Source organism: Lutra lutra, chromosome 10, assembly GCF_902655055.1.
Source record: "Lutra lutra chromosome 10, mLutLut1.2, whole genome shotgun sequence".
NCBI classification, from domain to species: Eukaryota; Metazoa; Chordata; class Mammalia; order Carnivora; family Mustelidae; genus Lutra; species Lutra lutra.
Genome location: NC_062287.1, coordinates 775457 through 791613, shown reverse-complemented (window position 1 = coordinate 791613; position 16157 = coordinate 775457). Strand labels below are relative to the sequence as shown.

The 16157-nt window shown below is 56.4% G+C and overlaps 1 protein-coding gene and 1 long non-coding RNA gene across 2 annotated transcripts in view; one reads left to right on the top strand and one right to left on the bottom strand.

Moving 5' to 3' along the window:
• Window positions 1-2997: 2997 nt before the first annotated feature.
• On the bottom strand, window positions 2998-7340 carry LOC125080000 (uncharacterized). Its single transcript, XR_007121190.1, has 3 exons — window positions 5210-7340; window positions 4811-4885; window positions 2998-4291 (listed from the first exon to the last, which is right to left on the bottom strand). It is a non-coding gene; the product is annotated as an uncharacterized LOC125080000 (long non-coding RNA).
• A 131-nt stretch (window positions 7341-7471) lies between these two features.
• The window catches only part of TMEM123 (transmembrane protein 123), a 48531-nt gene continuing 39845 nt past the window's right edge, over window positions 7472-16157 (top strand). Inside the window, 2 exon segments of the mRNA XM_047691077.1 lie at window positions 7472-7707; window positions 12035-12091. Coding sequence (XP_047547033.1) covers window positions 7608-7707; window positions 12035-12091 — 157 coding nt within the window. The 5' untranslated portion in view covers window positions 7472-7607.

The following is a 16157-nucleotide window of genomic DNA, read 5'->3' as shown; positions in this document are numbered from 1 at the left end:
ATATATATAATTGGAATTGCAGGCTCTTTTTTTAAATTTTATTTATTTCTTTCAGAGAGAGAGAGAATGAGAGAGAGCACGAGAGGGGGAAGGCCAGAGGGAGAAGCAGGGACTTGATCCTGGGACTCCGGGATCATCACCTGAGGCGAAGGCAGTTGCTTAACCCACTGAGCCACCCAGGCGCCCCTGGAATTGCAGACTCTTAAAGTGAAAGAGAATTATTACAATTTGGGGGAGGCAAGCTTAAAAAATAGAATAAGGGAAAATAGATATTCAGTTCTAGAACATGGCCCAACATACCACTGGTGGTCCCTTCTCCCCACTCAGCAGATCCATGTGAATCTTTGTTTGTCTAACTTAAAGAACAATGAATGAGATTCAACACATTCCCCACAATAACCCTTGTCCCCCCAGGCCACATCTCCCTCTCTTCAAGTCTCAAGTTCACAGAGGACTCGAAGCCCCAGTACCAAAATTATTGCCAAAAATTCTTTCTGAACTCCAGCCCCTGTGGTTCTTGGTCTTGCTTTTCTTTCCCTTCCTTCAATTTGTACGGCTCCTTCCTTCTAGCCAATGAACGGCGGCCCTCTGCGTCCTCTGGTGTGCATTCTTGCTTCTTCGGCTCAGCCCCCTCTCCTGGGCCGTTGATTCTGCATAATGAGAACCCGGGAGTGGAGGGGGCAGACTCAGCCCTTCTCTTGGAAGGAGACACAGGAGTTAGGACTGAGAGGGGCTGTGGGAGAGGGGCTGGGAGAAATTGCAAATGCCTGTAATGTATTATCCTTACTTTTATTCTCATTACACAATAGAATTCTCCAACATTATTTATTTGGGGTGGGCTCCATGAAAGGTCTTTGGAAAAAATTATATGGCCAGTTGTAAAGGTAAGATGATGAATTTTCTTGGTGGAAGAAGGTCACTGCCTATGGCTGCCCCCTCTTCAGGGTGTCTACCTTGAGGACACGGTGGACTGGATTGAAATGGTCTGAACTTTGGATCTCACCAAGCAAAGTCTTGTGTCCCCTGGCCCTGGGAACTGTAAACCCTTGCTCTGAAGTCCGCTCAGCATCTGCGTTTCATGGTCTAATGAGACCATCACAAGGCACACCCTCTTGTCTCCCACAGACATAATTTCATTTTTCTCTCTTCCGCGTTCTGTATAAACTCGTGCGAGCGTCCCTCCAGACTTTGTAGTCATTTCTAGCTTATGCCCATGTTATCGCTGATAACGCTTACCCACTACCGAGGCCGCGCTCTCTTCCTCTTCCGGGTCGACACGGAGGGGTCTTTTGTTGGAATTTGTTTTATTTCCCAACACTCCACGATCCTCTAAAAACCAGTTTGGTCTCTTCAACAATGTTTCTTATTTCCTGTCTGTCCCAGTCCAGCTGATACCCACAGTGCACTACTCCGGGCTGAGAGGGACTTGGGGAACCCCCAGAGCTGCTCAGGGACCCCGCTGACCCAGGTCGTCACGGCAGATGCCCCGTCACGTGGGACACGGTGTGGCGTGGTTCCAGCTGTGGCCGGCTCCCGTCTCTGTGGAGTTCTGCGTGCATTCTGGAGTCAGGCCATTATGAGGGACCCAGAAATGACAGAGGGACAGAGGGACAGCACGTGTGAGTACTCCAGAACAGGGAGGGCGTGGAGCTCCCGCCCAGCCTGTTGCTCCCACCGCAAACCTGGGCGTCAACCTTAGTTTCTCTTTCCCTCAATCACCACGTTCCGCTGACTCCACTCCCAGTCTACACCCCAGGCCCGTTTGCTGCTGCTTCTCTTGTCACCCTCCCAGCCCAGTTCAAGACGCCACATGGTAGCCCCCTAACCAGACCCCCCGCTTCTACTCTCGTTCCTGTAGAGCAGCCGGTACGACCCTCTCCAAGCACAGAAATCACAGCACGTCTCTTTGTCAGTTCTCGAATGGCCTTCCCTCGTGTTTAAATTAAAACTCACACTCCTCACCTGAAAACCCCCAAAGCTCAACCTGTACCTCCCTGTCCTTCCTCACGAAGCTGCAGACGCAGCGGCCTCCTTTCTAGTTCCCCCCGCACAGCGCGCTTGGTGGAGCTGTACTTCCCCCGGTTTGTCCTGCACAAGGCTCCGTGTAGGACTCGTGTCATGAAGCCTCCCCGCGACCTTGGAGAAGACTTCCCTGACTGCTGACTCCGGACTCGCCATCAGGACATTCTGCATCACACCGCCACGCTTCCCCAGCACAGCCCTGACTCCCGGCTCTTCCTCGTGGGCTGTGTGTGTTTTCCAAGGCTCCAACCTTTGCTGCGTGAATGGATGGTGAGCCCCACTCCTCCATCTCCCAGACGGGAGGCAGGGAGTATGGAGCAGGGATCAAGACTGTAAGAACTTTATTTCAGATTTTTTTTTTTTTTACTTCTTCAGAAGAGCTTTTGTCAGTTTCTTCCTTGTGATTAGCCACGAAGCTCCCGCTATAGAAAGTGCTTGTGAGCCAGGGCAGCTAGCAGCAGTGGGGGGACTTGGAGCTCCATTCAGGCGAAGGCTTGAAGATGTAAGGGCCATGAAGAATGGGGTAGGTGGCAGCCAGTGACTTTAACGGAAGGTGAGCTGAATCCTTGGGGCCTCGTCCTGAGAAGAGCGGAGAGTCCGAGCTGGAGCTGATGGACAAGCCAGGACAACGTGCAAGCGCCCGTTGGGGCTTTCCTGGGCCCACCACTGGGGGCCTCTGAGCCCGGATCCCACCTTCCTCCCGTCCTCCTGGCACAATGTATTCCCACCCGGGTCGCGCCTAGGAAACTCGGCACCGCCACCTCTCCCCCAACCGGATCCTCTTGATTCAGACATGGCTTCCCAGCCCCCTTTGGAGAAGCCGTTCCTTACGAACTGTCGTCCCCGGGAAGTCTAACCTGACCTTGTTGGGGGAGGAGACCCAGCGGTGTGGGAGCTCGTTGCTCTCCGCGGGTCAGATCTTCTCACCTCTACTGGAGTCTGGCGCGTTGCATTTCCGCAGCTGTTCTCGCCTGGACGCGAGAGTCCTGAGGAGCGCTGAGCACCAAACTGGTACCCGGACATCTTTTGGGATGAGTGGTCCCTGAGGGAAGACACAAGAAGGAAAAGCGGAAAGCAGAGGGAAGAAGAAGGCGTGAGAAGAGCAGGGGCTGCCAAGCACAGAGCGAGAAAGCAGAGGTGCGGAGAGGGAGGGGACCCCGTGAATCAGCCTTCACCGTGAGGCCTTAATCATGGTGCTCAGCCTGCTGTCGGTCTGGTGAAACGGAAGTTGACAGGAAATCGGCAGGAAAAGGACATGGTCACAGACCGACTCATACTCTTTTGTTAGGTCCTTCCACAGCTCTCTCTCTCTCTCTTTTTTTTTTTTTAAGATCTTATCTACTACTTGACAGAGCATAGAAGGGGGAACAGCAGGCAGAGGGAGAAGCAGGCTTGCTGAGCAGGGAGCCCGACGTGGGACTCGATCCCAGGACCCTGGGATCATGACTGAGCCAAAGGCAGACACTTAACGACTGAGCCACCCGGGCGCCCAACTACTGCCTCCTCTCGTCTGCTGCTCCCTACCATCCCAAAGTCCGGCCAGTTCTGACGCGTTCCTCATGCAGACATTGATTTATCTACAGACTGGCGGATACGTCTCTAGAGGACAATCATCTGTGAACACCTAACCAGATGAGCAGTCCTTGATCACCTTTTTCTTTCGATGAATGGGAACTTCGAGGGGGATATAAGCAAGTTTCAGTGGTAAACCCGAAATCTCTTAGCTTCTGCACAGTCGTAACAGAAGCAGCTCCTACCGTCCCCATCTCGAAACCAGCTTGCCGTTAAACCACTCACGGGGCTACCGTGTGCCGCGGCATGTGGATCTGTGTTATTCGCCATTTCCCAGCACCTAGCACTGTGCCTGGTGTATGACCTGTGTCCAGTGAAGTTTGGGGCATTGGCTGATCGAACGAATGATGGTCCCAGTCTCTGCTTCATGCTTAGGTGACCTTCAGTCTAAGACACAGATGTACGGGAAATACAGAATCCCTGAGGGACAAGAAGACCCAAACTTTGCTCTGTTCAGGTCCACCCAACCTTCATCCCACACATACAAGCTGAATGCTGTCGGTATGGTGGGAAGTGGGTTGGGCTCTCAGGTACAGATATGGACACAGAGCCTTGCTCCCACGTGTGTGTTTCCATGATCACATTGTAGCACGTACAGTCCGCATCAGCAGCTAGACAGAGCCTGTCGGCCACTGAGTGTCCCCTCTGCCCGGACATTGTCCATCGTGTTGAAAGCACTCAGCACTTGACAGGACATCTAAGGGAGATGATAGCCTCCTTGGGGGAGAAGACATATCCAACTGTACACAGTCAGCATCCTTCGCTGGGAGAAGAAAAGCTGAGTGTTGAGGATGCAGCAGGGAAGGAAGATGCTGAAGATACTGGGAAGCTCTCGGGATTGTGAGAAGGTGGAGAGAATCAGGACTGAGGCTGAGCCCCAAAGCTTGCAAAACTAGTCCGGTGACAGAACCGTCCACACTGCGGCTCCTGGCCAGTGCCACGTCGGCCTCAGAAACTCAATGTCACCTCCACTGAGAAACTGCCATTGCCCTGAGTGCTGCCGTTCACACCAGCGGCGGGGCAGCTCCGGACAGAGCCTACTTCCTCAGGCTGCTCAAACCCGCATCCAAGTTTCCCAGGGACGAGCCAGATTGGCAGAACCCGGGTCACATTCTGGAGCTCAGCTGCCAAGAAGGCTGGGGATTTGACATCTAAAGGAAGGCGAGCTAATCAAAAGGTGACAAGTGGCCATAAGTATGACCAGTGTCCCCTGTACTATAGCAATACATGATAGGAGCAAAGTCAGGTACGTCCTTTCAGAGGTTGTCTCTGGTTCTATGAAATTTGCTTCCTTGAGGGAGAGACCAACAGTGAGCATATACATGAGCAAAATGATGGATAGGGTTAGAGGCTGCAAAGACACATAGACTGTGAGGTAGGGCATCCAAGAAAAGCTTTTCTGAAATGAGCAGACACCTAAATGGCATGAGGGGCAGCCAGCACAAAGGCTGGGACCTGACTTGTCATTTCAAAAAAAAACAAAGGTAGGCTGCACCTGAGTAAGTGAAGGGGAGAAGGTAGAAAACAGGGCTGGAAGAGCCTCAGGGACAATGTTGTGTAGGGCCATGATTCTAGACCCTGGAAAGTGGCAGGGGAACAGCATGATGTGACTTACTTTCTAGAAAGATCCTGCTGGCTGGCTGCTGAGATCGAAGTATGAGGAGGGGATCAGGGTACTTAAATCTTTCTGACGTCTGGGGAGAGGGTGAGATAGGAGGGAATCTTGAGAGATGAGCGAGAACTGCCCAGGAGAGGAGGTCAGGAGGCATCCTGGCAAAAAGGAGAGCACGAGCAAACACACAGCAGCATGGAAGACTGGAACTTTTGCAGAACTTCGAGGAGTCTGGCACGGTAACAGAGATGGATCCAGACATCAGGCTGGAAGAGTAGGGGAGAACCCGACTGCCAAGGGCTCCTGTCCTGTCCTTTTAACTTCTCATGGCACCCAAGTCAAGTGCTGGTCCAGTGATACAGGCAGAGCCTGATGTAACCCTGGGCTAAATGTTCCCCAGGGAGTCCAAATCTCCCCAGCACTTTGTAAGAGGGCAGGAAGGACACAGTTTCTTGTCCCTCCCACCGCCCCCTCCTCAGACTGGAGGAAACTGTGTGCCCATCCCCACAGTTCTGGGCAAAGCTGTTGGTGCAGAAATCAGATGACAGACAAGATTGAAGGGTGTCAATGTCAAGGTCGGTCGCAGGAGAAAACGTCAAGGGGACATCTTGTCTTCCAGACCTTCTCATTTCTCTTTGGAGGAATCTTGTATTTCAACCTCAACTCCTAGGTACACATATGCTGAGCCTTAAAGGCAGCATTCGAGTAGGTGACCGAAAGAGGTAGGCTGGCATTCCAGAAAGAGAACAACGTACACAAATGTCCAGGAACCAGAAAGTACCCTTGTCCATGGGCGGCTGATCCGAGGCTGGAAAGGCAGGTTGAACCCGGGTTGTGAAATGCTTGGCTGACAGGCTTGACAGTCACCAGAGCAGTTTATTCCTAAACCAGATTCCCCAGTTGATCAGAGTAACCAAACCCTAAATGTGCAGTGTTTTGCTTTTTGTCCACGGTGGATGCCAGGGCAGTGTTTGCTGGCTTGCTTGAGTCAACAGATGGAAATCTGTAAATATAGGACAGATTGCCCCATTTAATCTTGATGATCAGTCATGTCCATACTGATGGACTTAACTGAGATCAAAAGTCCTATCCGCTCTAACACAGTTTTCAGAATTTTAACTGCAGTGATGTGGCCTTTATGTCACGGAATCTGGGTCAGATGTCAAAGGTCAGCAATGTGCAGAGGGTCGAAGGCTGGGGACTCACAGAGATTTCAAGAGCCCTGGATCCTTCTGTCTCCCATCTTGGAGGAGGTCTCCCACCTTAAGCAGCACTCTTGGTGCCTCTCCTGCACCGCTCTGGGTTCTTAGCGAGCACAACCTGCAGACTTAGGAAGCATTTCAAGTCAGGACAAGGGAGTAGCACTGGCTTCGAGGGCTTGAGAGGGCCCGGACTAAAAACCCTGCAGAACAGCTTATTCCGTCTGAACCGGGACAGCAGACACCGGGAGACAAGGGACGAGGTTCGATTTGTCCCACTGGCCTCCATGCCATATTGCCACCCACGCCTGCGTCCCCCTGCGCTCCTCTGCTTAGGCACAGACTGCGTTGCCCCGATGTCCAGGGAGCAGGGCAAGACGGTGAGTACAGCGTGCGGTGCAGGTGCCCCCGCCCGCGGGGAGGTCGCTCCTATACAACTGTACCGGGTGGAGGGAAGAGCGTCCCCTCTTCCCCGCAGCCCCCCTCCACACTTGCAGGAAGAGACCTCCCAGGCTTTTCTCCTAAAAGCAAACTCCTCTGGGACTTGTCCGATCTGGGGTAAGGCAGTTCTTCCCCGGGAGCCACGCGGCGGAGGGCGGGCCTCGCAAGGAGGGGCCCGCGCGGCCAGACCACCGCCTTCTCCCGCGCATCTGAACGCGGACTAGGTGCAGCCCCGCCCCCGCTCAGCCGGGTCACCCGAGGGGACCGTCCTCGGCTCACGACCCCTGCGCGGGGCCCGCCCACGCGAGTTCCGCTCCTTCCCGCCCGGGCCGCACCCGCGCCGATCAAAGACTTCCTTCCGGACCCCGCGAAGCCCAGCCCGCCCCGGGTCCCGGGAGGCCCAGCGGGGCCCGGCTCCGCGACGGCTGGACGGCCACTTCCGAGAAGAAAGGAAACCGCGCTAGCGGCTGGGGGACCGGAGTTGGCCTGCAAGGCCCCGCGGCCCCGCCCCCAGCCCGCCCCGCAAGCCCCGCCCCCGCCGCCGCGGCCCCGCCCCCAGCCGCCCCGCCAAGCCCCGCCCCCGCCGCCGCGGCCCCGCCCCGGCCCGAGCCCCAGCCGGGCTCCGCGCCCTATTTGGGCATTCGGGGGGCCGGCGGCGGGAGGCGGCGCGCAGCGGGCGCTCGTGCGCAGAGGGCCCGCTCTGTGGCGCCGCGGACGCTCGGTCGGGGAGCGCAAGGCCGGCGCGTCCTGCCCTCGGAACAATGGGAGTCGGCGCGCGCGGAGCCTGGGTCGCGCTGATCCTGGGCGCGCTGCTGGTGCTGGCGCTGCTGAAGGCCGCCGTGGACAGCGCGGGCCTGGACGGTGGGTGGCGGCGGGGGCGCCAGCGCGGCCCCCCCCCCGTGGGCGCCGGGAGCGCGGAAAGTTGTGCGCCTCTCAGGCCGCGCGCGTGGGGCGGGCTCGGAGGCGGCCGGCGGGGGCCGGGGAAACGGGGGCTCGGGCCGGCCCCCGCCCCTGCCCGGCCCCGGGGCTGTCCCCTCCAGCGGCGCTCGCCGGTCCGGAGGGGCGCGCGTCACCTGTGGAGTGACCCGGGGGCTCGTGGTTCCCCCCTTGACGTCGGGGCCCCCACGCCCCCTTCTGTAAACTAGCGGGGTGGACCCGCGCCCCCGCGCCCGACACGGGGGTCTCGGACGAACGCTCTCTGGCCCTGAGGCCCCCGGACGCTGAAGGGGGTGGCGCTGTGCGGAGCGCGCGCTGCTCCCGGGACGGTCCTGGGGGTGCTCCCCCCGGCCCCCCCCCCCCCCCCCGCGGTGGCACCTGCCCTGGCGCGCACCTGCCGTGCAGCCCTTGGGCCGCTTCTACCTTTTGTGCGCGCCCAAGGCTCGGGCCCCGCCTTCAGCACCGCGACGCCGTGGTTCTGGGGGGCGCGGTGGGGGCGCCGGGAACTTTGAAAGGCCTCCAGGAGAGAAGCAGCGAAGCCGGGGTTTGCTGTTCATTCCCTGTTTCCTCTGCGGGCTATGGCAGCTGTGGGGCCGACGGGTGATGGCCCGTGAACGAGGGTTACAAGTGACCCACGTTCTCCGCAGTTTGAGCTCTGTCCATCGGGTGTATGTTTGGCCCGAGATCCGTTTTACCCAGGGGAAGATAAAGACGCCAGTGCAGGCATAACACTTGCTTTGTTAGAATAATCTGGGTGAGTTAGACAATAATAATTTTTTATTGTTTTGCTGATTTTTTTGCTTTGCTGAATTGTGCATGTCACAAGCCGGCTTTGCAGACCTGAGACTATTTAAGGAAACAATGATCAGTAAATCACATGTATCATATTTTCAATATTATGAGGTGTTTCAGTGTAAGGTGAAGGTCTGGACAGAATCAGTTTATTTTGGTGCCTATTTTATACTAAATAAGTTTTTTATATAGAAAGTCTCCTTTTTTAATGTTATTTGTGAAAGTAAACCTTTTTATTGTTTCTCTGATGAATTACTGATTAGAGAAACTAAGCATCCTTGCTTTACTTTTTTTTTTTTTTTGGCCCTAATACAGATTTTTTTTTTTTGGCCCTATTTTAATACTCACCGTTTGTTCTGTTTGTTACTTAAAGTCTCACTAGAGGTTAGTGCTGTATGGAATCTTGGCATGAAGGTTCTACTACAGGAAAACCTTCATTTCATGAACGAGTATAACAAACATGAGCTGAAAACCGTTTCTACAGACTCTAATGTCACTTTGAAACTAGAGTAAAAGGTTCTGTAGAGAGTTTCTCAAAATAAGTAAGTGTCACTATGAAATCCAGTAACTTTTAACAATCATCCTAGAGCTTCTACAGTGTTTTTTTTGTTTTGTTTTTTTAAAGATTTTATTCATTTATTTGACAGACAGAAATCACAAGTAGGCAGAGAGGCAGGCAGGGAAGCAGGCTCCCCGCTTAACAGAGAGCCAGACATGGGGCTCGATCCCAGGACCCCGGGATCATGACCTGGGCCAAAGGCAGAGGCTTAACCCACCAAGCCACCCAGGCGCCCCAGGCATCTATAGTGTTTTTTACTAGGCACTTTTCCTGTGTCCTCCCCATGCTGAGTGAGGTCCGTATGTCATCACATTGGAGCCTCACAGTATTATCCCCATTTTATAAATGGAAAAAAGCTGAGGCTTAGAAATTGCCGAATTTATTCAAAGTAAAACAGCTAATACCTGTTTGATTTCAGAGATTAAGATCCCAAAGCTTAATGCACCATTTTGCCACTAAGTCACTTCAGGTGGTGGTGGCCGTTCACACAGATGATGCTTACACGTACAATCTGCTGTTGCCTGTGATACCGTAGGAGAAGATAAAAGAGGGGACGTTCTATCTTAAAAATACCCTGCACGGTCAGCTGGGTACTTTCATAAACACCCTCAGTTGGAGGAGTGGGGAGGCCATGAGCAAGTTAGCAAAGCAGCAGACAAGATAGATAGTGGCAGTGCATGGCTGGGGGAAGGCTGTTCATCAGGACTCCTGGTGGCAAGTGACAAACCCACCTTGGACAGCCTTAGTGGAAAGCAGACACTCTCCTGAGCCTGTAGCACAAAAGTCCAAAGTGGCTTCAGAAATGCGGTATTCCGGAGTTCAAATAGGTTCCCAGGAGAAGGCCACTGCCGGCTCTCTTGATCACATCTGTCAACTCGCTGGCGAGCCAAGCCCAGCCATAGTTCAAGCCTGGGGTGGGGATGGGGGTGGGGCCGGGGGGACTCCAAATAACAGGGACTTTCTAAAGTGAGTTCTCAGCGCCCACAGCCACCGTAATGGGCAGCCTGTTAGGAGAGTAAATTAATCCTTACGGAGTCCGTGCCGTGTCATGGATGTAACTTTTTCTTCCATTTGGCGCATTGTTCTGTGTTAATACTTGGTCTCCGTCAAGTAAAGCATCAGCCTCTTTGTAGTTAGATGCCGTGGTATTCATTGTCTCCTAGGATACAGAGCCACCGCCTGCCCACAGCGGGTACGGCATTAGTAACTGATTCGACAGTGGAGAAAGGTCCTAGAGCCACAAAGATCATCTGCTTTTTCCTCCTTTTTCAAACCAAAAGGTTGCTGGGACATGACACGTTATAGGACTGACAACAGCAGGGAGACAGAAGGGGGGCTTGTGCTGTGGTCCGGGCAGAAGGCAGCGGCCCGTTGGTAGTGACCTAAGTGCCTGGAGTTCTTCTCTGGGGGGTGAAACTGAAGTTACCTGCTAATGGCTTAGAGGAGGGCGTGGGGAAGAGGAAGGAATTGAGGCTGACCTCTTGGTGTGGGGGCTGGACAACTGGTAACCCAGCAACGGAGACGCCGGGGAGAAGCCGATTTGTAGTAGAAGATCAGCGCGTTCTTTTGACGCCCCCGCGAATGGGCTTTGCAGCCCCACAGCCCGGTCCAAATCCAGGCTCTGCGACTTTCCTAGCCAGGTGGCCTTCTCCGGGCCTCACTTCCCGTCACTGCAGAATGGCATTTATGTCCCGGAATTGTTGGCTGCGGTGGATGAGCTGTGAAGTGACAAGCTCCCGGGAGGTCTGGCATGGGGACGCTCTTCCTACCACTGGCAGGTGGTTGATACCCACGCTACACACAGCAGGAAGGACCGGAACAGACACTTCTCCGAAGAGGACGTACAAACGGCAGACACATGAAAGACGCTCGACATCCCTCATCATCAGGGAAATGCAAATGAAAACCACGAGGAAATACCACGTCATGCTTGTTAGGACGCTGAGAAGGAAGAAGGAACGACAGGTGTTGGCGGGGATGCGGAGCAAGGGGAAGCCTGGGGCGCTGCTGGCGGGAGGCTGGAGGGCGGGCTGGTGCAGCCGCTGTGGGTAGCAGCGTGGCGGTCCTCCAGAAGCTGAAACTAGAGCTGCCCTGTGACCAGCAGCCCCACCTCCGGATGGGTGTTCGGAGAGGATGAAGACAGTTACTTGATAGATGCAGCCCTGTGTTTACTTCAGCATTATTTACGGCAGCTCAGGCATGGAAGCGGCGCGGATGTCCCTCGGTAGATGAGCGGATAAGGACGGGGGTGGGTAGCCGAATGTCACTGAGCCCCAAAATGAACGCGGTCTTGCTGTTCCAACAACACACACGGACCTATGGTGTATTAGGCTACGCGAAAGAAGTCAGTCAGAGAAAGACAGATGCCGTATGATTTAGTTGTCTGTGGAATTTAACAAATGAACAAAGTTAAGAAGACAAACTCTAAAATACAGGGAGCAAACGTGGTTGCCCGAGGGGAGGTGGGAAGAAAGAGAAAACCCGACCCACTTGGTCTTCGCTCCACGGCTTGAAGTTAGGGGTCTTGGTGCTGTGAGACCCAAGGGTGCCCTTGTGTCCAAAGGGCCCCTTGCTGGTGGCGCAGTCCCCTCGGAGGGGCAGAAAGGGGCTTCTCTGTCACCAGTCCCTGTGTCCTGTAAGGGAATGACCTCTGCAGGAAGTGGGGCCTGGGGAGGAAGATGTAAGTGTTTGTCACCGGAGCCCAGTGTTTTCTGTGCTGAGGACCCCAGTAACATGACCCGAGGTGTCCCGGCCAATCAGGTGTGCTACATACCCACGGCACAGAAGAGCCTCCCAGGGGCTGTGTGCCTCCTGCAGGTCCCCACAACCTGTCGCCGGTGTTCTTAGATAAACATTAAATGCTTTTTCCTCACGGGACGTTTTGTTTTTATATTCTTACAGAATCTGTAAAGACAAAGAACTTGGTGCCTTCAGGAAACCACAGCACGAACCCCCCAGGTGAGTCCGGAGCAGGCCACGCAGAAGGAGGTACAGGCAGGCGAGTGCAAAGCAGGACCCCAGCTGGGTGACCCGCCAGCCGCAGGCTCCCGAGTCCCGGTGGCTCCTGTCGGGGCTGCCCCTGCAGGCGTTGGCAGACCAGAGCCAGGGGCTGGAGCTGCCCCTGCAACCCCATGGGGTGCAGACACGCTCAGCCCTCCAGTCTGGCACCCCACGCTCTAGGGCTCAGCCACGGAGCTGGGTCCCAGCTGAAGTGCGGGTTGGACACAGGAGTCATCGCATCCGCCCATTGGGCCAATGGGACAGGCCATTCCACGCTGGTCAGCTGCCTTCAGACGCCCAGGGTCCGGGCCCCTGCCGAATGGGTAGAGAGCCCTCCCTGGTGCCTGCGGTGCCTGCGGTCGGGAGTCTCCGAGGCCTCTGGCGTGGGAGGATGCGGGAAGTGCCCACCACCCTGGGTCTGGTCAGCCAGGACCAGGTCCCTGTCCTCCAGGCGCCGATCGCCCAGAGCGGACCGAGCGGCGAGCCAGACCAGAGCACCCAGACCTATCCCTCTGCCTGCCTGCCGGGCGGTGCCCATGGAATGGCCCGGGCAGCCCTGACGGTGTAGGTGCTGGGGGCACAAAATCGGCCAGACCCTGGCCTCTAGCCCTTGTGGTGGGGTTTTCAGTTTTATTTCCACGGGAAAATACCCAGGATGTGACCGGTGGGCTGGCAGCCGTGTGTCAGCACCCTGCTGGGCCTGGCTGCGGAGGTCTCTGCACTCTGCACCTCTGCCTTTCCTACTGGCTTCTGGCCCAACACAGAAAGTTCTTCCGGTTCAGCTTCAGTCATTCCGTGGGGGAGTTTCCATCTGGGGAGAAGAGACGAGAGAGGCTGCCGCAGAACATAATCATGATGATGGCTGGGCACATGTAGGAGGGTTTGTAAAAATATCTTCTTAGCTTATTAAGTGCCTTTTCCCGAGAGCCTACAAAGTTGAAGAAACTTCCTGTACATTTGTTCATTGCACAGTGCGGAGCTGGGAGTGGTGTCACACAAGAGGGAGCTGAAACCCAGACGGGTTACCTCGCCTGCCCAAGGTCACACAGCACATTCAGGATTTGAAACTCCCTTCCTCGGATTCTAAACCTGTGCCCCTTCCCCACATTTCCTGAAACTGCGGTGTGGTCTCCCCTTTGAAATACCACCGCTCATGATGATGAACCATTGTTAAAGATCAGCGGGGTACGCTGAGGGCTCCTCTGGGGTCTGCGGGGTGATTGCACAGGGAGAGTCATGGGGAACAAGGAAGGCATTGCCCCCCAGCGTCTTTGTGAAGACATCAGCTGTTACACACTGTGTGTTGCCTGGTGGGGAACACTTCCCAGAGCCATCACAGTATTCTTCCCGTACCCTCTTTGGTCTTGGAAAGCCTTGTGTACCATGCTGAATTTGTGTATTTTTGTGGGATGGGATGCTTAGTATTTTGTCTTTTGTGATGACATTACCAATTTCTCTGCTGCTGCTGACCTAACACAATTCATTTGGCATCAGTTCCAGAAGGAAAAGAACATTTTTCATGGGAACGGCCAGTAGGACAGCGCTTGTTGCTTCCAGATGGCTGGCCGCGTTGGGATCTGTGTTTCTCCCTTCTCTGCCGGGGTTTTAGCCTCCTCTGAGTTCTTTGGGGGTGGCTTCCGTGATTTACTCACCCCAGCGCTGTGCCTGGTACACAGGACGGACCGCACATGCGCGGCTGACCTGGACCGTGGAACCAAATGTGTCTGTTGTAAGCCCCGCCTCACCTTACCAAGAGCCGCTGCACGGGGTCTGCAGACAGCACGGTCCGTGCTCCAGGGTGATCCTTTACTACAGCTGTTCTGTGGCGGTCCTTGTTCGTGCAGGGGGACGGATAGCTGAGGTCCGAGAAGCTGGAGTTGAGGCCTCTGTCCCTTACATGGGAACGTTGTAGTTCCTTAGAGGCAGGAGTCACCGAGGATAGCCATAGCTTTGACATTCTTTCCGCAGGGTTTTATTGAGTTTTAGTAATTCTGCAGAAGGTTTTCATTTGTGGGGTGGACAAAAAGACCACGGATTACCCGAAATGTCTAATAATGATTACTGTCGGGTAGTTATGGGAGGGTTTTTTGAAAAATGTGTTAGGTCACGTGCACATTTTCAGCTCAGAGAGAAAACAGTTCCCCGCTTTAGATACAGGCGGAGGGCTTCTGGCTTGGGGTCCGCGGTGCACGGAGGTCCCGGGTTATTGTTCGTACGGGGTCTGGGCGGAGCTGCGGGGAACGTGACGTGGTTCGGAATGGACAGCGTTTCCATCAGTGGCCGGACGCCAGCTCGCTGTCCCGCAAGACGGGCCTGCTCCTTGGCCACTTGTCCCTGACGTCCCCCGAGAGGAGGAGTCCGAGAGGTCCGGGCCACCTTCCCGGTGGAAGCTCTGTTCCGGGGCGGGATTCGTCCCAGCGGGCATCAGCGGGCGGTGGCCCGGAGCGCGGCCGTGCGGGCGTCTGCGGAGCGTGGTCCGGTCCGCACACGCGTGCGTGCGATGCCAGCACTTGGGGGAACTACGTGCCGGGTCGTGGCAGGCTCCCAGCTGGCCTCGTGCCTGCGGTCTTGGTCCCCGGAGCCCGGCCCGCAGCTCCTGCCCCCGGGTTTCCTCAGCGGGGAGAGCGACCCACGTTCGTGCGACTGCACTAGCGAGGTCGGAGGAGCGCGCGCGGGCGGGGCGGGGCGGGGCGGCCGCCTGCGACCGCGTGTGACCCCGCGCGTAAGGCCACGTGCTACCGCGTAAGACCACGTACGACCGCGTGCGACCCCGCGCTAACCGGTCGGCGCTTTCCGCACCCCCCAGCTGCGGGGGACAGGCCGCGGCGGACGACGGAAGCAAGGCTATGGGACGAACCCTCGGGAAAAGCCACAGGCGGGAGAGCGTCCGGATGCGGGAGCCGGAGAGACGCGGGGGAGGGGCACCCGGAAGCTCCGCCCCCGCCGCGGTCCCGCGGCTTCCTCTGACGGGGGCGGCGGCCTCCCGAGCTGCTCCAGCGCCCACAGCGCCGGGCGGAGAGTCCCCGCCGCGCCTGGGGCGGTGGTCGCGGCGCAGTCTGGGTCTGCGGGGCCCCGGGGGTCTCCAGGTGGGTAAGTCCGCAGGCCTCGCGCGTGCCGGGGTCCCAGGAACTGTGGGCGCTCCCCGCGTCGTGCCGGGCAGGTGGGGGCCGGGAAGCCCGGTGCGGCGTAGAGCCGAATCCCTCCGCGGGTTTGGGTTGCTCCTCTTTGAGGGCGGGGAGCCCCGTGTCGTGTGGGGGGTGGTCCGCGCCGCTCCTGCGCCCGCGGTCCAGGGCGCTCGGCGTCCTAGGAGCGCGTCTGGGCCTGAGAGCGCGCGTAGCTGCTGTGCGGGCTGCGGGAAGCACGTGCTCCTCTCCCCGCTCCGGTTACCCGCCAGTGTTCCCGCTGCTGCTGAGCTCGCCCGGCCGCCTGGGCACCGGCTCCTGGAAGCGCGCCGACGCTGAGCTGCGGAGCATTGCCCTGCGCTCGGGGCGGGGACAGCCTCGGTCTGTTACTGTCGGGCGAGAACTGCTTTGGCTGCCTTCAGTCCACACAGTTTGTTTGTTTCTTTGTTCTTAGATTCGATCAGGTAGTTTTTCATGAGTCCCCACCGGCCCAGGACGTGTACCCTGTTCCATTTCAGGGAGGATGGAAACATTACCGCTTTGCTTTTAAGTGACCTCGGGCAAGTTATTCACCCTCTTGGTGCTCAGTTCCTTCTAGTAAAACAAAAAGCTGGTAAAATGCAGGTGTCTCGTGGGATACGGGAGGCAGCGTGTAAAGCACCTGCCGCCGAATGGCAGCTGGCACGAGCTAGAAAGTGAATGCGTTCCTCCTTGCTCTCTGTCCCCATGACAGGTTCTTTAATCCCCCCTACGTGCACCTTCGCTGCCACTGTGCCTTTGCACGTGTTGTTCTGGCTCCCAGAAGAGCTCTTCCCTCCTGCCTTACCAGGGTAACACCCATTCAGCTTTCCCATTTTGGTAAGCGTCCCTTCCTCATCAGGGAGTCGTCTCCAGCCTGCAGT